Source organism: Lithobates pipiens, unplaced genomic scaffold, assembly GCF_037356315.1.
Source record: "Lithobates pipiens isolate NorthernLeopardFrog02 unplaced genomic scaffold, aLitPip1_a1.2 Scaffold_3, whole genome shotgun sequence".
Lineage (NCBI taxonomy): Eukaryota > Metazoa > Chordata > Amphibia > Anura > Ranidae > Lithobates > Lithobates pipiens.
Genome location: NW_027507790.1, coordinates 31481787 through 31507051, shown reverse-complemented (window position 1 = coordinate 31507051; position 25265 = coordinate 31481787). Strand labels below are relative to the sequence as shown.

The window sequence follows — 25265 nt, the reverse complement described above, 5'->3', positions numbered from 1 at the left end:
TTCCTCCTAGCAGCTAGCCGGTTACATGCATACATCTGGTACCATCAAGTTTCAGACAACTGGTTTATAGCTGTGGTGAGGATACAGACCTGATCAGCAGGATCTGAGATTACACACACAGCTTAGGCTCGGTTCACACTGCTTGCGACTTGGGATCTGACTTGTGAGACCCCAAGTTGCGTGACATGTGAAATACCATTATGGTGAATTAGAGCTGTCTTAATTAGCACTGCTGACTTTAGAAAAGGTTCCTGTACTACTTCAAGGAGATTGCTATCCGACTTGTGCCCAAAGACTTTAATGAAAGTCGCCTTCAATTTGGATCCTCATCTTAATTGATGTGATTTGGATCCAACATTACAGGAAAATATTACCCAGGTATTGATTCGGATACAAAATTACAGGAAGAGATTACCCAGGCAATCCCTGAAGTTGCTTCAAAGTCTCTTCAAGGTTCATCAAGTTGCACTCAAGTCACACCAAAGTCATCTGGCAAAGTTGCACTCTAAGACATGCAAATTTCAGTCCTCCTGTTTTCTGCTAGGCCTGGATCTTCAGTGTTTAGAAGCAGTCATTAGACATAAACCTAATGCTGGGCTTGCTTGTCAAGTTAAATGCAGACCACTTGTGACTATGCTGTTATGTACAGAGGCATCCCTATGTACTTATATCCATGGTGGAATATGCCACACTGATTTTTTTTGTCATATGACTTTTTTTATCAAGTATATTCTAATGTCTGCAAAAAAGGGAGAAAGACTGTTGCCGTGGAAGTTGGCTAAAACTTGTTTGTATTATTGCAAGTGAACAACAGTCAAAAAATCCAATGTGTTTCAGCCATAAGGCCTTAATCATGGCTTAATCAAGCTCAAGGTCTGATGGCCGAAACACGTTGGCTTTTTTTGACTGTTGTTCACCTGCAATAATAAAACCATGTTTTAGCCAACTTCCATGCCACCAGCCTTTTTGCATGGATTACATGGAGGTTTGCAGAGACTTCCCAGGCTGAGTGCTGTGTTTTTGAGGCTCGTCTGGCATTACATGGGATGTAGTACCTCAGAGGCACCTGTTCATATTCCAAAGTCTACTGCTTTTTATATATATTTATGTAAAGTAATAAAGTATATATAGCTTTATATATATATATATATATATATATATATATATATATATATATATATATATATATATATATATATATTGTGTGTGTGTATATATATATATATATAATATATATATATATATATATATACCCTTTAGAAAAGAAAATTTTACCTTTTTATGATTTAAACTAAATAATATCTGTCCCCACAGGGGTTTGCATGCTTTCCATGGACAGTTCAATTTTGTCTGTGAAAATATTTAACTCCGAGCGTTTATTTACCTGGGAGGCTTAATTGTGGCACTTTTTGATTTACAGAGACATCAGTAGGAAGCTTTAATTATATGACTGCATTTGAAAACCCAAAGAAGTATGGGAAAGAGCATTACAGATGAGGTTCTTAATAGCGTATATACATTCAGATTAATATAAATGGAACCTTCTGCTAAAAAAAAGGCTTTTACAGGCATAATAACATGAATAGTGATTGAGAAATGAAGAGCATAGTAGATGATACATAAATGTGAGTAGTATGCCTAAAAGTCAAGTTTCTGAATTTTATGTTTAGAGTAGTGTCCATAATTAAATAGTTGGTTTAAAAGGCACATATAAGTAAAAAAAAAAAAAAAAAAACAGTGATCACTGGAATCTCTGTAACTTACTGGAGAAATAGTAGAAGAACAGTGCTAAGTTTATAATATTGCTTCATGTAAATATGACATGTCTGGCATAAAAGACTGCTCAGAAATCTTTCTCATGTAATAAGGTCCTTGAAGTAGATTTATGTAAAATACCAAAATAAGTACGAGAAAGGTCCTAAAAGTGCAACCTTTTATTGACAGTTTTGAATAAAGAAGAACTCAATTAGGCCATATTTACATAAACAGGTCACATATACACAGTAAAATGTCAGAAAATTACAATGCGGAAATGTGCCACTTCAGGTAATTGCAGAAATTAGAGAATGTTTTCCTGATTGAGCCATTTCTTGACCGGTCAGAGAATGTTGTCATGACTGTAGGGTTTTCCTACACATTTTCTGAGTTTTCATTGTTAAAATGTTGAATGGCCATGATGGATTTCATCTTTTGATTACTGTTGTTGTGCACAGAATGTTTTTCCTCTCTTATCCATAGGAATAAGTGTATAGATTCAAAACCTGATGTATACACATGTCTGTACAGCAAAATGAATGTTCTGATATTTGGATCACACATTATACAGGGGGCTGTTTCTTTTTTTTCTTTTTTTCTTTTTTTCTTTTTTTTTTATATATCTCTAAACACCTTCATGTGCTCCTTATAGGCACACAGTGTAAAAACATCAAAAAAAAAAAGCTAGGAAGACCACACCATCTTCTCAGCATGGCATTGCTGAAAAAGGGTAAAGTAGGAAATGAAAGCTCAGCTATTGTGATGCAATACTGATTCCCATATTCTGCTTATGCAAGCACTGCTGTCAGGCAGCATGATTTATTGGAGGTAATGGGGATAGACAAACATGTTTTCAGGTTGTCACATACAGGTGTACGTACTACTGTAAGTGCATTCCCATTGCAAGGAGTAGAGCTAAGAGTGTTATTGGTCAGAATTTTTGGATGTTGTCAACTCCTTATTTTCGGATAATATTGTTCCTTTTCAAAGTTCTTTATTAAAATACATGATCAAAGGCTAACTGTTGATGTTGCTTTTTACTTTGTTACTTACAAATGCTGTTACAGCATATGAGGGGAGTAACAACCAATTAAATGTCCGTTTTCAGTGGTTTAGGGCAACCAGAACAATAAAAAAACAATAAAAGATCATTGCTAATTGGTTTGTATCAGTTGCTGTATTTTAAAAACTGCTCTTTGCCTAAATAAGCCTGATTGTGTTCAAATTTTTCATTACTAGCATTAACTTATAAGGAACCAATTCACTGGGGTTGGTTTACTAAAACAGTAGAGAATATTCACATTAGACATGTGCATTCCTTTTCGTCCAAATGCATTTTCATCCGAATTTCAGGTATTTTCGTTATTGTTTTAACCAACAATAACGAACGTGCAGAATCTGAAAACTGAAAGATCCGACATAAATAAATGCTTTGTTTTCGTTTTTGTTGTGACAACAGTTCGATATAGATAGGAGACTTGACATTACACTGACAATAGCTATCTGTGTCTATGGAACCTGTGGTCGAATGTGCCTAACCTTAGCTCTATTAGTACAAGATTATTCTACATAGAGAGAAAATATTCGACAAAGAGAGAAAATATACGACATAGAGAGAAAAGATTTGACATAGAGAGAAAAGATTTGACATTATAGAGACAATAGCAATAAAGGTTGAATGTGCCTAACCTAACTCTATAAGTCCAAGATTATTCGACAAAGAGAGAAAAGATTCGACATGAAGATTCGACGAAGCAGTCGCCGCGAGTGAACATTTATGGTCAAATGCTCCGCCCATAGGCTATAAAAGAATTCTAATGTTGGTTGACTAGTAATAATAATTAATAAATATAATTATTACTAGGTTCATACAACATTAGAATTCGACTGGAAATGTATGATTGCAGCGTTGTACAGTTTAGCTGCTCCATCGAATCTTCTTAGAACATTCGACAGACACCATAAGCCTTCAATGACAGATTCAACCTTAATTATTTCAGATTTTCGGACAAATGCATTTTTTTAACAAAACAAAATAAATCGTCTAATAATTGTATAATTCACATTGCAGAGAGAATGTGCTAAAAAAAAATATATATATATATTTCATAACTGAGCAAACTTTTTCAAGTGAGCATTGCTTATTTACTAAGCCAACTGAGCATTCATGTTTCTGCATTAACTTTCTCTATTCTGAAAATGTCACATTTATTTTTTACATCAGTACAGAGAAAGGAGTAGAAAGTTGTCTTGGACTATAAAGTACATTTTTGTATTTCACTTCCTAACAAGAGTTATTTGCCAACTGTACAGACTTGGTAAAGCATTGGAGATCCAACACCTATATCAAACCTGCAGTGAACAATATAGTACAAGTAAAATACCACTGAGCCAATCACTCAAGCTTAGATACATTTAGTGTCCTATCAGATTTTCTGGAAAATTCCAGTTACCAATTTAGGCCTGGTCTTTATTTATTTGCTGACACTAGACATGCTGACACTAAACATAAGATTATTCAAAATCATCACACTGGGGTTGATCTACTAAAGTCAAATCCACTCTGCACTACAAGTGCTCTTTGAAGTGCAGTCACTGTAGATCTGAGGGAAAAATCTGAAATGAGGGGAAGCTCTGCTGATTTTATCAGCCAATCGTGTGCAAGCTAAAATGCTGTTTTTTATTTTTCTTGTATGCCCCCTCAGATCTACAGCGACTGCACTTCCAAGTGTATTTGCAGTGCAAAGTGGATTTGCCTTTACTAAATAACCCCCACTGTTATGATAGTATCCTGTTTTCTTAGGGCAGGTTCACACCACGGAGCAATCATTAAGGCATCTGTTCTGAGACATGATAAAAATGCTTAGTTTAACATTTTGATGCATGTTTTCAATGCTTTTGCAATTATTCACTTGTGGTTTGAGTGTGTTTTTGTTGTGCTGCATTGAGCTGCATTATCTTATGATGTGTTATTTCCTGTGACATCACTTCCTTCCTGGTCGCTAATTGAGTGTATCGCACAAAAACAAGGTGGAGACAGGAAGGGAAAACACTCTTTTTTCAATTAAACTTAAAGTATAACTAAAGGTAAAAGTTTTTTTTTTTAGTTTTGAATAGAGTGGAGAGGGATTAGAACACTTGTCAGGTTTTTATTGCTGGGCTCTGGTGTGAACCGGCCACTAAGTGCTGCTCTACATGTAAATACATTCTGAAATAGATCACATGTCCTCTACAGCACTCCTAAATAAACTGAATTATACATTTGATAACATTTTGGACTGAAATGCAGAAAGATAATTAAGTATCTAGATGAAGCAGTAAGACAAATTACTCTTTCAGAATGTGTTTCAAGGGAACCATAAAATAATAATTTTACACATTTTTCTTATATGTAAAAACGATGTCACAAATGATTTCTCCTGTAATTAAATATGCTAAGTTAAAATCAATGTTTTGTTGCTTTGCTTTACAGGAATAATTCATCAGATGAAAGGAGACTTTGATACTGCACTAAAATTACACAAGGCTCACCTTTCGATTGCCCAGGAATTAAATGATTATGCAGCTCAAGGCAGGGCTTATGGTAACATGGGGAATGCCTATAATGCACTTGGGATGTATGACCAGGCTGTTAAGTATCATCGGCAAGAACTTCAGATATCAATGGAGGTCAATGACAGAGCTTCTCAAGCCTCTACACATGGGAATTTAGCAGTTGCATATCAGGCTTTAGGTGCTCATGATAGAGCTTTACAACACTACCAAAACCATCTGAACATTGCTCGGGAACTACGGGACATTCAGAGTGAAGCTCGAGCTCTAGGCAACCTTGGGAATTTCCACTGCTCTCGAGGTGAATACATGCAAGCAGTACCTTTTTATGAACAGTACTTGAGAATATCACCAGAACTGCAAGACATGGAAGGAGAGGGTAAAGTGTGTCACAATCTTGGCTATGCTTATTATTGCCTAGGAAATTACCAGGATGCTGTAAAATACTATGAACAGGATTTGGCATTAGCAAAGGATCTCCATGACAAAGTAAGCCAAGCTAAGGCATACTGTAACTTGGGCCTGGCATTTAAGGCACTAATGAACTATAATAAAGCTGAAGAATGCCAGAAATACCTTTTGTCATTGGCGCAGTCTTTGAATAATTCTCAAGCAAAGTTCCGCGCTCTTGGGAACCTTGGTGATATTTTTGTTGCTAAGAAAGATGTAAATGGTGCAATAAAATTTTATGAACAGCAACTAAGTTTAGCTCATCAAGTCAAGGACAGACGGCTAGAGGCTAGCGCTTATGCTTCTTTAGGTAGTGCTTACAGAATGATACAAAAATATGACAAAGCATTGGGATATCATACACAGGAACTTGAAGTCTTCCAAGAATTAAATGAATTGCCAGGAGAATGCAGAGCTCATGGTCACCTTGCTGCTGTATACATGTCTCTTGAGAAGTACACTATGGCCTTCAAATGCTATGAGGAACAGCTTGAGCTGGGGCAAAAGCTTAAAGACCCCGCAATAGAAGCTCAGGTGTATGGGAATATGGGCATCACTAAAATGAACATGAATGTCATGGAGGAGGCTATTGGTTATTTTGAACAGCAGTTAGCCATGCTACAGCAGTTGAGTGGAAATGACTCTATCCTTGACAGAGGTCGTGCATATGGAAACTTGGGAGATTGTTATGATGCCCTTGGAGACTATGAAGAAGCAATAAAATATTATGAGCAGTATTTATCTGTGGCTCAGAGCTTGAACCGCCTTCAAGATCAGTCCAAAGCATACAGGGGACTTGGAAACGGACACAGGTATGGAAATGAATATTTGGAAATTATTGGTATAATTTATGAATTTTAGATCTTCCTAACAGCAATACACAGAATGTTTGTTAAACACTTTCATTGCAAACTGTTAGCAGTGTTTCCAGAAGCATGGAGCTGTAATCACTATTAGTTATACATATACTCGTGGGTAGTTCATGGTAGGGTTTAGTAGCTTTCATAAACCCGTAAAGAAAATAGGGTGAATAAACCTCAGAGCAGATGTGTCTGCTACTGTAAGCTTTAGAGGTGGAGAAAGATTGGATGCTGGTTCAGTGAGCAGCAGTGTAATAAGAATCTGTATCTGAATCCAAGGAATATGCAGAGATTCCAAAGTTGAGCTCCTCACTTGTAAATCCTTCATGGATCTTAACTGTTTTTACATTTTAGAGGCATGTTGATTCAGCAATAACTTAATTCTTACTTAACATAAAAGAACAATGTGATGTGATCGCTTAAATAAACTTTTGGAACATATCTTAAAGATATGTGGTGTGCTGGCGGTATACATACTTTGGTCTATGATGTTACTAGTATCTGGTAGTTTCTTCAGCACACTCTTATTTCTGACTATTTCCAGGAATGCTTGTGATGGGACTATTATACATTGTCCACTAAAATAATTGGGGGAAAAAAATGAAAATAAAAGTTAAAATATTATTGGGGAAATAAATACAGCAGCAAACTTGGTTATAAAGCTAGGAAGAACTTAAAAGGCGGAACTTTTTTTTCACCTTTCCATCTATTAAATTGTTTGCCCTTGTTGTTTTAACTTTGGGTAGTAAAACATTTTTTTCTGCCAGCAAATACTTTATACAGCCAACTTCCTGTTTCTTGTCTGAAAAAAAGCCTAGGCTTATGACATCATACACAGCTTTCTCTCTCTCACTCTTGTAAGAGTTTGCCAGGAAGGGAGGGGGGTGAGTCAAGGAGGGGGACGGGTGAGGGCCAATGAGAGCTGCAGAGCTGGAGGTGTGCCTCTGTGTTTCTGTGTAAATCCAGGAAGTGAACAGGCAGCAGCTTCAGTTGCACACAGTTAAAATGGTTGCAGCCAGACTCAGTGGAGGGAGATTTCTGAAGCATATTTGGTAAGTACAGAATCACAGTATATATAAAATATATAAAGTATATATAAAATAATATGCAAAGTTGTTGGAGGGAAGCTTCAGAATGGCAAAGATATTTTTATTACCAATTATGTGAGCAGACTGCAGTTACTCTTTAAAGTGTTACTAAGCATGCTTGTTATACTCACTATGGTCCCTAAAGGGTCCTATACTCTGCATTGTGTAAAAAGGCTGTTTGATCATGTCTTCTCTGTCCCTGCCCCTTTTCCGCAGTCCCCAATCTATCTCATGATGAGAGAGAGGCTAGGGGACAAGCTGCACATGCTCACTTTGATGTGTATTGCTAGAGAGTTTTTTTTTTCTTAAGAGAGTGCATGTGATCAGCATAGGGCCAATAAGCACTGCCAAGACAGAGGGTCAGGGGTCCTGCAGCCTTATAGGACAGTCAGTGCAGAATTAAAACTCCTCCTACAAGCTTTAACCAGACACTGATAGAAGTTACAATACTGCTCTAACTTCTGCTAAAAAGGTATTCAGCAGTTTATATGTACTAAAACTATTGCATTTCTATCTTCTGCGTACTGTGGGAGACCAGATATAGTGAATGCAGGGTCCTGGTTTTAGTAACACTTTAATTAGGGCTGATATGGGTTATTTGTAATTTGAAAGGTTGTTTTTACTGTTATCATAGCCAGAAGTGGCACCCCTTTGATTTGCTATGAATGAAGCACAGAAGATACAATGAAACAATAATGTGATTCCTACTTCATAACTCTCAGCTTTGGAAATATCATTGTATTAAAAGTGTTATTTTTTTCCACGTTTTACTATGGCTTGACTGTGCTCCAACAATGGAGTATTAAGATATACACCGCTTAATGCTACATTGTAAATAGTATGCAAATGTTTTCATATACAGTATACACCACATTCTAATTTAACAATTTAGCACTTTAGTACTTTATAAGTCAGAAATGTTTAGTTCAGTAACTCAAAAATGATAGTTTACTCTGTGGCTCATATGTTGACACATGCTTCTTAAACACTATTTGTTCTTAATTGCTGTAGGTCCATGGGAAATTTACAACAGTCTCTTGTATGCTTTGAAAAAAGACTTGTGGTCGCTCATGAACTTGGAGAGACATCAAACAAAGCCCAGGCATATGGAGAACTTGGAAATTTGCATAGTCAGCTAGGAAACTATGAGCAAGCAATATCCTGCCTAGAACGTCAACTAAACATTGCCAGAGAAATGAAAGACCAGATACTGGAGAGTGATGCAGCCTGTGGTCTGGGTGGAGTCTATCAACAAATGGGAGAGTTTGATACTGCATTACAGTACCATCAACTGGACTTACAGATAGCTGAAGAAACCAACAATCCATCTTGCCAAGCTCGAGCTTATGGAAATCTGGGACTTACCTATGAATCTCTGGGTAACTTTGAAAGAGCCGTAGTCTATCAGGAACAGCACCTTAGCATTGCAGCAGAAATGAATGACTTGGTAGCAAAGACAGTGGCCTATAGTAGCTTAGGAAGAACTCATCATGCTTTACAGAATTATTCCCAAGCAGTAATGTATTTACAAGAAGGTAAGTAATTGGCAGTTAGAAGCACCATTATATATACAATATACTGCATATCATCTTCTTATATTGCTCTGTGGTCTGGTCTTGATGCCCATGTGCCCATTGTAGGCTCTTTTAGCTGTGGACATGGGTCAGCATGTAATTAATCAAATAATATACCTAAGTGACATACCTAAGATGGGCTTGTAGGAAAACATGGTTATACAAATACTTATTGGCCTGCGATTTACCTCAACCAATAAGCTTTCTAAAGTTACAGAAAATATCTGTTTGGGTAAAACAGCTGAATGACATTAATGGGCACAAATAGAAAATTGCAGGTAAATCGCCTGTTCCTATGAGATGTTAAAAGTGTATCCGAACCCCAACTACAAATTTCCCCTTTTTGCTCCAGTTTGGTCTGTTATATACAAGTGAAAGATGTTTTTTAAATCTGTTAATAAGTGAAAAAAAAAGTGGATCCTGATCCTGACGGAAATCTAGTGAGCTGATAATTTCCTGATCACTTTGTCTGCTCTGCACACTTACTAGTTATTATTGTTCCAAGTTCTGTCTGTGAACTTTCTCCACTCTACTATTTTTATTGCTGTTTGACTTCCCCTGACTTCTGTTCTGTCTGAGAAATAGACAGGTGGTGCAGAGAGGTCTCCCAAATGGGAACACAGCAATATCATTTTGACAGAAGTTCTAACACTTTCTTCTCTATTAAAAAAAAAACAGTTTGGGCTTCAGTTGGACTTTAATTGCTTTTTGTGTCTCTGTTGGGCCGAATTTTCCTCACCTACCAGTGACACATAGATAACAGTTAAAATTTGATAGAGCTTTTCTATTCTTTTTACGATTTTTTTTTTTACTATTCTTTTAAGAAAAAAGAAAAAAACATTGATTTGCTGAAGTATGTGTCCCCATTGGTTTTACTCTAACCTTATGTCACGTAGACATGTTAGGCAGTGAGAGGAAAACTCAAGTAATTAGTGTCCAATGCTCTTGATTTAATTTTCTGTTATGGGAAATAGCCCCACTATTGCTACTATTATTATATTTAATATTATGGTCACACACCAAATGGTATATAGTTACATAGTTATTAATGCTAAAATAAGACTCATGTGTCTATCACATTTATAACCTCTCAAAAATTCAAAAGGCAGACAAAATTAAAGTTAAAGTTAAAAGATAAATCCATTTACAACTACCTTTGTAGAAAAAAACTTCACTTGTCTCTCTAAGCCAATACAAATTGAAAATTGCCGTGCCTGGTGCTTTCTTCCCGTTCAGAAATGGAGCTGGGAATCTGTAAGTATTGACTAGCATTGGACAGAGCCGGGCATGGCTTTCAGCTGATAGACAAGCTACTCGGTGTGTTCCCCTCACTAACTTCAACACCAACAAAATCCAGCTCTTATTTATACATAATAGAAACATTCCAACTTTGTATGGCCCATCCAGAAACATATCTCAGACAAGTTAATTTCAAAGCAATGCACCATCAATATTGAGATCGTTGTACAAACTGGAGCATTGTTCAGAGTAAGGTCTCGCTGAACGTAAGAAAATTGCTTAAAAATGTAGTAAAAGCCTTGTATTGCATATGCATATATGTGTGTTCACATTAACGCATACTATTGGCCAGAATATTAATCATCCCCCAAGTAAGGTGGATGCAGGAATACTCCCACCCCCACCTGGACATTGTATTCTCACAATGTGGACCACTGCTGTCAGAATGCACTGACTGGCTACAAGCTGCTGGTCACATTTTCCAATGGGAAAAAAATTGGTGTAGTGCTAGTGAATCAATTGGTGTAAAACTCTAAAGCTATATTTGAAGGGGTGGTAATAAAACCAATACTGTAAAACACACATGTGAAATAATGTGCAAATGTAAATAAAAAATAATAATATAAAACGAAAATAGGTGAAATTAATAATTCACTAAGTATATGGATGCAATATATAAATGCACACAAATCTCAATGGGTATCAGCAACTGAAATATAAATCCCAGCAAACAGTCCACATATGTTCAATGTTGGTCTTCTCAGAAATGGAATCAAACGACCACACAATTCAATTCAACCCGGAACAATGGCTTATCTGGAGTAAATTAAAGAGAATTGAATACTCTTACTGGAAGAATTGGACACATCTGTCATATGACAGTGGGTCAAAAGCGCTTGAAATCCTAGGTGGTATCAATCAGGTATTATGCGTTGTTGGCAGGTCCCCGTTAATCACAGTATTGTCTCCGGATTTCACAATTCACTGGGACTCCTGATATGAATGGCTGGATCATACATCTCCAGGCTCCACGAGGTCCAAACATTCACATTGGAATGCCATCCAAAGTATGGTAGATCATATAAAAAGGGGTTCAAAAAGAAAAAGAGCTCCAAATGGTGCTGGTCAGATGGTAACCAATGGGTTTATTGAAAAAGTCATAAAAACCATGACATAAAGGCAATGAGTAATCACAAATTAAAATCGAACATGAGAAAAGATATAAAAGCAATGTGGGGTACAAAATGCAAGCCCGACACGTTTCGGCAGCAAAAGGTCTTCAACAGGGGCATATTACCATCAGTATTGAGATTGTTGTACAAACTGGAGCACTGTTCAGAGTAAGGTCTCGCTGAACGTAAGAAAATTTCCTAAAAATGTGGTAAAAGCCTTGTATTGCATATGCATATATGTGTGTTCACATTAACGCATTCTATTGGCCAGAATATTAATCATCCCCCAAGTAAGGTGGATGCAGGAATACTCCCACCCCCACCTGGACATTGTATTCTCACAATGTGGACCACTGCTGTCAGAATGCACTGACTGGCTACAAGCTCCTGGTCACATTTTCCAATGGGTCAGTTCGACAGAAGTCAATCTAATGATTGGCTTTTCTCAAACAGGAAGGGCTGCACCTAGATCACATTTCGGATGATCCCTGCTGAACAGGCAGTATTTTGATCCTTGCGAACCCTGCCTTAATGTACTCTTTATGGAAGCAATATAAAGTCAATGGGTTTTGAAAGTGATAAATGGTTTATCTCTGTCTGTAGTATGCCATTATGGGAAATGATTACTTAAGGTAGCCATATAGGGCTTAATATTGCCCTGTGCAGAAAATCAGACAATTCCTCCATACACACTAAAAGCATTCATGGAGAAATCTCCACTGCCTGCTGTTGGATTCAGGCAGCCACAGCACACACAGCTGCCTAAATACAATGGTGTTCCTGAACAGTGATGGTACCTGATGGTTTTCCACCTAGCTGTGTCACTTTGGTGTTTTTTCAGGTCCAAACTGTGGTCAGTTCAGCAGGAATCACCCAAAATTTGAGGTGTCTATGGTCAGCCTTAGTCATTATCTTACATTATCTCTGTTTTTATCTTATACAAAGGTTTGAGGTTAGCAGAACAGCTGTCCCGTAGAGAGGATGAAGCCAAAATTAGACACCGCCTTGGACTCTCTCTTTGGGCTAGTGGAAATTTGGAAGAAGCTCAACACCAGGTTAGTGCTCATATCATTTAATAAACAGTAGATATGCATTAGATAAATATTAAATTATGTTTTACACTGAATAATATACTGTAGGTACATAAAACTGACTAGAAAATCTAAATATGCTCAAATGTGGTCAAAACTGATATAGGCTAATTCTGAAGCATATTTTGAAGAGGAGTGATCATTTTTGAAGGTCAGTAGTCCATAACAACCAATTTCAAGTAATGTTTTACAGATCTAATTACAGAAAACGAAAATGTTATTGGCTGCCATGGGTTTACCAAGTAAAATAGTAACCAGTCAGAAATTCGTTTTAAGGCTGAACTCCAGGTAGATATAAAAGACACACGTCTATGCAGTCCTACATGTATATTTACATGTATATTTTTTTAATATGGATAGTGTAGGCCTATGCATTTGATTAATATCAGCCTTTTGCAATCTTCTGTACAGCAGCACTTTACACCTGGTCAGGAGCCAATCAGGTGTCCTGCAAGCAAATGTATTGTCAAGGAGCATGCTCAGATGGGGATAGATCAGAGTAAGCAGAGAGATGACCACAGCTGTCTGCTTCTATTTTTTTTTTATTCAGTCAGGAGGCTGGGGTGGGCATGGGCACACCACTGTATACTTTAACTGCAAGTGGTGGCATGCACCTGACTGTGCATGGCTATGACCTGACTATGTGAATGGGCTGTGTAATGATCAGACCTTGATAGACACAAGCACAAATCCTGTGCAGGTAAAACAACTCTCCTATATGTATTCATCTGTGTACTTAGCTGTTAGCCTGTAATTTCCACTTTAAACATTCTAGTGATGTCAAAATCTTTTTTCTGTGCGGTTATAGTGTATAGTGTGCGGTTTTTGTATCTGAGCATGTGCATGTACCATCATTTTTTTTTTTTTTGACGCTTCACATTTTTATGCATGTTTTACACAACATTTTAGGTGTGGCTATTGAACTCTATTAGAACGTGTGTTTTGATGAAAGCGCACCAAAGATGCAACGTGCATAGAGCTCAATAGATGCGTGCCTAAAATATAGCATTTTTTTTTTCATAAGCAACAAAGCACCATGAGACTGAACTGAATATGTCCTCCTAGAACTGATATGCAAGTGTTTTGGTGTGTAGTGGCTCATGCAGTCATCTTCTTGCTTTCTTCTACTTTTTGCAATCTTTATTGGGACAACTTTCCTAAAGGATACCGAATGGATGCAATTAATGTAACTGTTCTTGGTGAGCATATGCCAACTAGCGCTGCAAACCCCCCCTAATGGAATCCTTATAGAAATAAATGTCACAATATAGCGTTCAAAGCATGGCACTTTTTTCTGAACCCCCGGGGAGAATGCCAGGTTTGGATTAGCTCCATTCTGCTCAGATATTATAGTGCATTTTACTACACCCATTACTTAGGGTTTATTTAACAAGACTAATAAAGTAACATAAGGGTAGTTTTAAAGGAAACATTTAGCAGGAAGATTATAAGTAGAGTATCATTTCAGACTTCTCCCATTGAAAAATGCTAGCTGCCTGACTGTCACAGGGGTTAATATTTTTTATATAGATGACCTTGGATGAGCATGCAGATAAGGAAATCACAATGAAGTTAGACTGTTGATCTGTATACTTGTGCTGGGTCAGAAACTTAAAAAAGGTACCAACACCGACAGCAAAATAACAGCAATGCATTTAGCATTTTCAGAAGACGTCAACAATGGCAACTTACATGCTTTTGTTAGCATGGATTTCCTTAAAGGACAACTTCACTTTTCAATAAAGTTTCCCTTTAATGTATCTACGCTGCCTCTTGAGTGATGCCCAAATAATAAAATATTTCCCTTCATTCTTGGTGCCACACAGCATTTGTAGCTAAAGCTCTCAGTCAAATTCAGTACCAACTGTGCATGCACACCACTTGCCCGCTTCACTCAAGTGTTATGCTAGCATTATAGAAGCTGGTGAAGAACTCAGGAGCGTGGACACGGGTAAGTACCGGTATTTTAATATCTGTACTTCACTGAGAGGGGTGGGGGAACAGGATAACTTAACTGAAAAAAAAGTTGTCTTTTCAACAAACTAAAGCTTTCCTAAAATAGAATTAAATATTTGAAATAATCAAATTCTCCGGCCCTATCTTTACTTAAAAAAAAAAGAAAAAGATAATTTTCAGATAGTATTCTGCATTAAAAAATGACCTGTATGGTGTTTCATGTGCAGCATGCTAGGCCCATGTGTTCCACTGAATCTTTTTCGTTTCCTGTAGTGGAAAATATTGAGCTAGAAATAGAGCACATTCCTGCCATTTTATGGTTTATGTTTCAGAAATGTAGCATAATCAATATACATAAAATGAAAACATACTGCGCACTGTAAATAAATATACCACAGCATCTGCTCTTTCTTTAGCGCAGCTTCCATAATTCCAGTTTAATTACAATAGTATGAAGTGACCAAAATAGCCACAATTCCTCAAGGAGGCTTCAATTACAAGACAGGTTGTCAAATATTTAATGAGCAAACTGTTTTCTCTGGTTTCAGCTTTACCGAGCTTCAGCGTTATTTGAAACAATAAGACATGAAGCCCAGCTCAGCACTGATTATAAGCTCTCTCTCTTCGATCTGCAAACCTCGTCATACCAGGCTCTTCAGCGGGTACTCATCAGTCTTGGTAAGAAGTGCTACATTATTTGGTCACGGAAAAGGACTGTTGTCATGACAGTTAAAGTGGACCTGACATACACGTGTAACTCATTGCTGCTTTTAAATCATTAAACCTGAATTTGTCTTCAGCTGAGGTTGTTAACAGCAAAAGAATGATAACTGTAGCTGACTTTGTGGACCTTTCCCTAAATCACATTATCAGGGACCATTATTCCTTTAGACTGCTACATTCCTGCGGATTTGGCTTTCTCTGCCCATATCATGAATAAGAAAGCAGGTCTGGTACGGGCAAATAAGCAGTTGATTTTGTTGTTGCCGTTATTCGATTATATGTGTGTTGCTCAAAATTCAACTTTCAGGCTTTCTCCTGCCACAACCAAAAATGTAAATTGGACAAGTAGCTCATTCTCAGCTTTACAGAACAAGTCCAATGCAAAGTGTTGAACTACCACTAGCTGTAATTTATATGCCATAGTAGGATTTATGGTATGTACACTTTGTTTTTCAGTGCAATGAATGTTTTGTGAAATATATCTTTCTTGTTTCAGTAGGAAGCACATGATATAAACTCATTAAAGTGTATCTCAAGCCAATAGAGTAGGAAATAGTTGTTGTTTTTTTGTTTTTCGTCTGTGTTCTTTTGGGAAGATTTTCTTTCAATTCCTGTCTATGAGACACAATAGGAAGTGAGAGTAAATCTATACAAAGTTGGGGTAATTCAACTCTTAGACTGTTAGCGCTTAAATAAATAGAGGTGGATAGAGAAGGTGGCCTTTAAGGTTGAATGCCACCTTATTAGACAACATAGAAAATTAGAAGATAGGGTTTCAATCGCAGTTCACATATCAAAGACATCTCTACCCTTTCAATCATGCTTGCAAGGCACCACAAAGGAGTGGTTAGAGATGAAGAGTTTAGTGACAAAATGGTGGAATTTACATAACAGTGTGTGCACTGCTTAGTCTGCAAGTTTTGGGGAAACTGATGGAGCAGATTTAAAAGTACCATAATGTTTACATACTTGGTATTCATTTTAAAAAACCATGAATATGAAAAAGAAAAATGGAGGCAGAGCAAGATGCTGTCTGATTTTTTTCGTACAGCAGTAACCTTGCAAAAAAGTTGGTTAGTTATTAAAAGGGCCTTCAGCTTTCCTGAATATGTAGACAGAAATGTTTAGCGTCTAATCAGGAAGTTGTAAAAGGAAAAATATCTTTTTTTCCAATAAAATTTATTGAGGCAGCCGAGAATACTGAAAGAAACACAGAAAAGTTCTTTAAAACACTTAACATTTGATTCATTCCACATTTAGACCAGTAAAACAAGCTTTGATAGATTGTTTTCAGCTACCAGAGTTTTATTTCATTAAAATGGTATTAGGTTGCATTATTATATTCATTTATAGCATGTTGACATACATAGACATGTAAAAAACAATGGTGCCTGAAGTTGCTTTTGTATGGAAGATGGTTTCCTTTTGTTTGCTGGTAGCATGGGTGGGTAAGGTGGAAGATTTAAAGCGGTAGTAAACCCGCATTTTATTTTTTTTTTTAAAACCTGCAAAGCAAAAGGCATAATGAGCTAGTATGCACCGCATACTAGCTCATTATGAAATACTTACCTTAGAACGAGGCCCCGACATCTCGCCCGATCCACGCCGAGGAAGCCGACATGCTCCCTCGGCGTCTCTTCCGGGTATCGCGGCTCCGGCGCTGTGAGTGGCCGGAGCCGCGATATCGTCACTCCCGCGCATGCGCGCGGGAGATTTAAATCCGGCCGGACGAGCGCTGCCGGATTTTCGCGGAGAGAACCCCCTTGCTGCAGTCAGCGGCGCATACCGAGGGGAATATCTCCTAAACCGTACAGGTTTAGGAGATATTTTTTTTACCTACAGGTAAGCCTTATTATAGGCTTTCCTGTAGGTAAAAGTTAAAAAAGTGGGTTTACTTCCACTTTAAAGTAGATCTAAACCCTACTTGGATGGCAGTGAATGACAGGAAAACACTGTGTATCGTAAACAATTGCCATTTTCTTTTTTAAGAGAATACCTTGTTCACATTTCTTATATACTTTTTTTGCATCTCAGTGCTGCTGATCTCCTGTGGCCTTTGTGAGGCACTTCCGACTACATCTAGTTGATGAATCATTGGCTGGATGTAATTGCTGTAGGACAGGCTTTCTAATAGTGACAAAGGTTGGTCACACCTGCATATTTTGTATCAGCATGACTAGGAGCATGTATGACAGGGAGACATGCTCCTAGTTGTGATTGTTTTATATGCTTTTGTTTAGCATTTGTATAGGTGTTTTTGTACACTTTTGCAGGCATTTCTTTTTTTTTTTAATTTTTTATCCAACGGAAAACTTGTTAGTAGGGAAAAAATGCACACTTTTTGGAGCCTTTTTTTTCTTTTGGGGGACAAAAATGGTTAAGGTTTGAAGCTTGTAGCTCAAAAGAAGTGTATATATTTTTTTGAGTTAAAAATTTAAATTCAGGCAACTCTGCTTATGTGTGAACAGGCACTATTGAAAATCATGGGATTTTGGAGATTCAAGCTTCAGTGTGAATGGAACCTAAAATATTACAACTTATATAAGATATTAGGTCCAGGTTTATATCTACTTTAATGTTTGTTAGCTCAGTGTGAAAACAAGTTTGCTGTGCTGTAATACTGAAATACAATACTTTAAAGATTTCAGCTGAACTCCTTTTTTAAGGGTATTAATTCATGTATATCTAAAGCAAAAGCTTTCTTGGATCGAGTGGCGATGGATTAGTACTCCGTCAGATTCTTTTTATACAGTCTGAGAGTGCCAAACAAATGCTCAGGAGTTCAACATATTTAATGTTCAAATTGATTCATAGAAGAAAAAAGTCAATGTGTTTTGGGGGTCAAAGATTCTCCCCTCAAATCTCAGCATTTTCTTTCTATTTAACACCCCATGAGGGCACATCACTCTTTTTTGCTACACTTCTTAACATGGACATAACATTGCCTTCTGAAACCATTTCAAGCAGAAGAACACAGATATATCTTGTATCTGTTTAGCCAAGTCCATTTCAACACTCTTAATTCCCGAACCCTGATGAAGGAGGAGTCTGTTTTGCCCCTGAAGCACACTATAATTTTTCTGCTCTGAACTCATTTTAAAAACATAGGACTCTTGGATGTTTGCTTGGTGCTCCCATTAGATGATATATACATGGATTCTCAACAGTGTATTTTTAAGGAGTGTGTCTCTGTTTTTGAGGTGTGTTGCCAAATCTGGGCTAGTGTGGTTAGTGATAATTCGATTGACCCACTGAAATTTTGTAATCATCTCCTCATTTTAAATTTTGGTTCAGTGTGCTGCAGGCACTCGTTCTAAGGATGTTCCTGAACATCCACTCAGAATGAGGAAAGGCCCACTAGGCCGTTTATGTACAGTGGCCAGATGGGAGGAGGTTAAAGTGGTTTCAACTCACACTCTGTTGTGTCAACAATTTAACCATTCCATAATCTACCCAAAATGAAAATAAATGGATTTACATCATTACATTATAATAGTAAGGGTAATTCAAATAGTAATCCATCTCCCAACTCCTAAATACTAGCAAAATACCTATGCAGTGTATGCCAACAATGCACCTGCACTGAAATTTGTATTTTTCCATGAAGCAGAGGACCACTGCAATCATAAGCCTTTTTAATCAGAATTTAACCTGATTGCAGATTAAAAAGGAAAAAGTAGAAAATTATACCTCCACAAAGCCAACATTATGTTGAATCACAGTGATATAACCCTAATGGCTGACCCCTTTGTAGAAAAATCCTACACCTTTCATTGTTGAACTTACTGATGTCATAATCTTATCCCACCTTCTGTATTGGTGGCATTATTTGCCAGTTGCCGCACAAGCTTTGCAAGACTGCAGTCAAAAATGTCCTTTCACCTATTTTCCTCTATTAACCTTTTTCTGAGACTAGCATAATGATTTTGGTGGTTGACTTTAATTGGTTTACCATGTACAATATGTTTATAATATATTTTGCAGGACATCATGATGAAGCTTTGGCAGTTGCAGAGAGGGGAAGAACTCGAGCTTTTGCAGACCTTCTTGTTGAGCGACAAACTGGCCAGCAAGAATCTGACCCTTACTCCCCTGTGACTATTGACCAAATTCTGGAGACAATTAATAGTCAGCGAGGATTGGTGCTCTACTACTCACTAGCTGCTGGTTATCTTTACAGTTGGTTACTGGCACCTGGTTCAGGTGAGAAAAGAGATACTGTGTATTTTATTCTTTGATATTCTAGCTATCACTACAACATGAAGAATATAATTGTGAATGAGATAAAAAGGTAAAAATGCATTGTTGATCTTTTGAAATGTCAATCTAGATCAAGCTGTAGATAATTGAATGTCTAAATCATGACGCCTTTTTCTACAGTTTCTACAGCCCTGTTCTCTTAACAATGGAACTGTTGAACTGAATGTTTGTGGCTTGAAATAAAATGCTGACTCAACATGAAAATACTCAATTGGAATCAAAACTAAGACCTCATACACATTGGATATTGAGGAATTGAAATGATCATAAAGCCAGGAGTATATTGAGGTTACTTGGGATTGCAAATTAACTTAGTTTGCTGCATAGATTGCAATTGTACAAATGGAAAGCACAAAGAATTGTAATTCATGCAAATAATCTAGAGAACTTTAACTAAGTTATTTTCATCTTTTCAAATTTTTTTTGCAGGAATTTTGAAGTTTCATGAATGCTATCTGGGAGACTCATCACTGGAAAATACCAGCGATTTTACTGATTCTGGAAGTATGAGTTTTCAAGGATCAAATAGTTCAGTTCTAGAGCAATACATAGCAAATGTGCGTGAAACATTAGGAGTGGACTCTTACTACACAAGGTATGTAATATGACAACCAAAAACAATGGGAGATCTGCTGCAGTGATGTGAGCCTCTGCAACCTTTCTCCTGAATAACACTTATTTACAGATGTGGCATGTCAGTCAAAGTCCATTGTGATTTCAAGCACTATTAGCTGCATATAAAGGGAACCTCTACTCCAAAATATAAGGGCTGTTATTGCTGACATCCTTCTAAAAATTCTAGTTGTCATAGTTGGTTATCTGTGACTTCAATATGGTCTGTGACCTGGAACAAGCAGGTAAATTAGAAAGTCAGAAGAACTTTGCATTTTTTTTTTTCAGGTTAGAAAGTAATAAAGCTATTGGCACCCAAGACTCTAGAACAGTGATGGTGAACTTGGCACCCCAGATGTTTTGGAACTACATTCCCCATGATGCTCATGCACTCTGCAGTGTAGGTATCATGGGAAATGTAGTTCCAAAACATCTGGGGTGCCAAGGTTCGCCATCAATGATCTAGAATTTCCAGTTCAGCAAAAGCAGTCTTCATATTCTCCCAGTACATGTTTTAAAATCATTTGGCAATATAGCCTTCAAATAGCATGTCTTTTTTTTTTTTACTTTTTTTTGTTTTCTGGGTAATTTGTACAATCAAAAAGTTATCATACAGAATGTGTCAAACAACACTTATATTGGAACAATGGTAAATACAGTATGTGCAGTTCATCTGATTATAATAATTGTCTTTTAAAGTGCAGTATCATCCATTTAAAAGTCAGCAGCTACAAAAAGTGTAGCCGCTGACTTTTAAACATCAGACACTCACCTGTCCCACGGTTCAGCGATGTGGGCGTAAAAAGCCTCGCCCCTCTCCGCAGTGCTGTCAATCACTGCCACTATCACCTTTCAGCCTTGTAACTGAAGGAAGAGGCCCCTATTCCAACAGTAAATCATTGCGCCAAGGGCAGATGTCCCTCCTGCCCACCCCTTGTCCCAGCCCTGAGTGGTATTAACCTCCCTGGCCATATGATTATGTCAGATTTTTGAATCTCAAAGCGGTACATTGTTTTGCATAGAAATTTGGCGTTTATATTGTAGACCTGTAATTCTTAGTAATAACACACTTAAATCTGTCCAAACAAGAGTCTAGTAGACATCCTGGGTATGATAAAATTTGAAACATAAATTATAATATAATAAATAATTATAAATAATTATAAAATATATATATAATAATAAAATGAATTTCCCCAAGAATCACTATCGCTCAATTATGCAAGTGTTCTAATTTATTATCGCTGTTTTATAGCTGGTCTAAAACCGATTTTGATGCAAAGGGACACTTTTTGGTCGCCATGGACATTTTCAAGTTTCCAGGCAGAAAGAACAGTATATATAATATAAAAGTGCATGCAGGGCACTGTACAAACCACTAGGGACAAAAGGGAGGTGAAATGATTTGATACAGTAATGTAATCTGTAAAATTACAGTGTACTGTAAAGCCCCGTACACGCGATTGAATTTTCCAACGGGAAATGTTGGATGTCAGGCTGTTGGCAGAAAATACAACCGTGTGTATGCTCCATCAGACAATTGTTGTTCACCTGAGGCCAGTCACTTCATTGGGTATATGTAAGGGTTTACAATCACTTAAAATGTAAAATGTTCCATATAAATGATATGTAGACTTCTATCCATTCAGCAAATGGCATCATTAGGCTTCCTTTTTATGTGTCCCTTTGTTTTATTTGCTTCTTTGTTGTAAAAAGCATGATGTTTACACAGTTCAGTTGTACAAGCTGAAATATAAACAGAAATGAATAGGTCAGTAGAATCCCTTGTTGGACAGCTTGATTTCAGTAGGACAAAGCCAGCCTGGAGGCAGACAACTAGTGCTGTATTGCTTCTGTAGCTATCCCATAGTGCTCTGTGAGCTGTGGATTACGAGCATAATCCATTCCAGGAGAATGCTTGTAATTCAAAGCACTCATATACGCATATCAAAGCGAGTTACCCCATGGAAGTCAATGGAAACCAAGATAAATTGTTACACATTTACTTCTATTGTATGCAGTACTGCATGTGGCCAGAGGTGGGGGGGCACCGGAGAGACTCGGAAATACTTGGAGACCATTCAGAGCTGATCGGATGCACTCAGAAAGCCTCGGTATTTCCGAGTGCATCCGAGCAGCTCCGAAAGGCTTCGAATGGCTCTGAGTGTCACCGCCCCCCCCCCCCCCCCGCACCTCAGACCAAATGTGGTATTGCATACTGCAGAAGCTTGAATCCTGCTCATTTGTGAGACAACACTCAAAAAGTCAGGATTTAAAAAAAAAAAAATAGCTTGCATTTTGCAAACCGCTCGTTAACCACGTTACTCACAATCCGAGGTATTACTTTATTTGTTTTAGAAACACAAAGTATACAGTATAGCAATAATTAACATATAAAACATTTGTTTCAAAACTTGCAAACATTTAAATAATAAAAAATGAAACCCAGAGCTATTATAGTTTTCTTTCAATGTTAACAATTCATAGGCAAATCTTTCTTTTATTGTAGCAAAAAAAAAAAGTAATTGTGACAATTTCCATAGTAAATAAATTCTACTGACAGAGTGGTACCACTAAAGACACACTGCATTACAGTGTGAGCAAACCCATCTGCAAACACTATAGTTTCATCATAGTACATATTGTGCATATTACAATGGATAGAAAGCAAAGTCCAGACTTTGCAGTTACAGTTTAATGACTACTACATTGTGTGTTTGAAACATAATCGCATATTCTCACTGGGGCTCATCTATGAAGAATGATGTATAGAGCCTGTTATAATACACCTTTTGGATATGCAGCTATTGTATATATGACAGCAAATAAATCCATAGAAGCTTCTTCTTTCATTACCAAAACAGTATTTCCCTTGGCCTAACACAAGAGTATTTCTCTGGCCTGACAGCTGGCTGATAAATCCATTTCGTCTTTGATGTTTCTTTTAAGGTTTCCGATTTATAAGGGACTACAAGTCTTATATATAGTATCTGAAAAGTTATTAAGGTGGACCTATACTTAGATGTTAACATAAAACATGTATATAACTTATAAGGCCCCATAAGACTTACATATAATAGTTCAGACCTTATTAAAGTATGTATTTTGGCCCGTCTATCAATTTTTTTTTCACGTACCTCGAAAAGTGTTAGCATAGATTTATGTTAACATTCAGGTGTAGATCTAATTTAAGGCCTTTTACACTTGTGCTAGTGGGGAAGTAAGAATAGATAGTTGAGCTCCATATTTACCCAACCATCCCTCTTAAGTAGTAAAGGCAGCTGGATGGGGTTATACACATTACCTATCTCATTTAGCGTGCATTACCACTGCCAAACATGACTGATTCAAATGAATGGAGTTGTTCTGCAAGCAGCCTACAACAGTGTGCAATGCACATGGTTGTGACGTGCTGTGGCAGCATTTATAGGGTTAAAACGGGCAGTGAGGAGGCAACATGTTGCCTGTCAAATGCCTCAGAATTATCATTTTCCTTCCACTTCAATTATGTGCCACTTTGTGTTGGTCTATCACATAAAATCCCAATAAAATACATTTATGTTTTTGGTTGTAACATGTTGCTTGTCAAATGCCTCAGAAAAGTGATCCACTGCAGATTGCATATTTCAGAGGGTTGTCAAGTGCCTACACTGATCAACCTTGTCCCTTTTTTTTTTTTAAGTCCAGGTTTGTTTAATTGGTCTGCTAACCCACAGGTTTGTTCCCAGCTTTGTTTAATATGAAATCCATTGTACCGTATATACTCGAGTATAGGTCGATCCAAATATAAGCCGAGGCCCCTAATTTACCACAAAAAACTGGGAAAACTTATTGACTCGAGTATAAGCCAGGGGTGGGAAATGCAGCAGCTACTGTAAGTGGCAAAGAGGGTCAACAATGCCCATCTGCAGCTGCATGTCTCACTGTGTCTATTGCATGCCTCCCTGTGTCCTGTGCAGATCTGCCTACCTCACTGTGTCCTGTGTATACCTCCCTGTGTCCTGTGCAGATCTGCCTACCTCACTGTGTCCTGTGTATGCCTCCCTGTGTCCTGTGCAGATCTGCCTACCTCACTGTGTCCTGTGTATACCTCCCTGTGTCCATTGTAGCCTACCTGTGCTAATTTTCATCCTTTGTGTCCTGTGCATGCCTCCGTGTGCCCATCTGCAGCCACCAATCAGCGTGTCATAAAAACATACGGCGTCCATTCCAGTATTCAAAAGCCGCGCCTCCTCTTCGTCTGTGATAGGCAGAACACTCAATTTCTCAGCAGTCAGTTTTCAGCCTATCACGGACATCCGCTCATCCTCGTCTGAGGTATGAGGATGAGAGTATGTCCGTGATAGGCTGAAAACTGACTGCTGGGAAATTGAGTGTTCTGCCTATCAGACGAGGAGGAGGCGCGGCTTTTAAATACTGGAATGGCCGCTGTATGTTTTTATGACACGCTGGCCACCGTCTGTCTACATGACATGCCTGATCAGGTAGGCAGACGGCGGTGACTCGAGTATAAGCCGAGGGGGGCACTTTCAGCCTAAAAAAAAGGGCTGAAAATCTCGGCTTATACTCGAGTATATACAGTAATCATTTCCCCCTAATCAGCTACTATTTCATGACTTTATATTCCTACCTTCTGTACCATTACCTGAGAAGGAATGCTGCTAATTGCACACGAATGGCTGTTGTAAAGGGAGCAATTTTGATAATGTTCTCCATTCACTCAGTTTTTCATTTTCGTAATGGTGTCAATAAGTGACATTAAAGTAGACTTGGCATTAGATATATATTTTTATGTCAAGTGCTTGCATGCTAAATAATGTGCTAATGTACAAATCAGGAGCATATTTATAGCAGGGAGCAGATACTGCTGTCCACTTTGACAGGTCACTTGACTGGGCTTCCCTCCCAGGATCTTTTCTTTTAATTAAAAGTG

At 37.7% G+C, this 25265-nt stretch overlaps 1 protein-coding gene across 3 annotated transcripts in view; it reads left to right on the top strand.

Annotated features, from left to right (window-relative positions):
* The window catches only part of TTC28 (tetratricopeptide repeat domain 28), an 810203-nt gene that overhangs the window by 572763 nt on the left and 212175 nt on the right, over window positions 1-25265 (top strand). For all 3 annotated transcript variants that reach the window (XM_077461413.1, XM_077461412.1, XM_077461415.1), the window contains 6 exons: window positions 5228-6569; window positions 8717-9240; window positions 12636-12745; window positions 15286-15415; window positions 19445-19663; window positions 20150-20315. In XM_077461413.1, coding sequence (XP_077317539.1) covers window positions 5228-6569; window positions 8717-9240; window positions 12636-12745; window positions 15286-15415; window positions 19445-19663; window positions 20150-20315 — 2491 coding nt within the window. The remainder of the gene's footprint in view (window positions 1-5227; window positions 6570-8716; window positions 9241-12635; window positions 12746-15285; window positions 15416-19444; window positions 19664-20149; window positions 20316-25265) is intronic.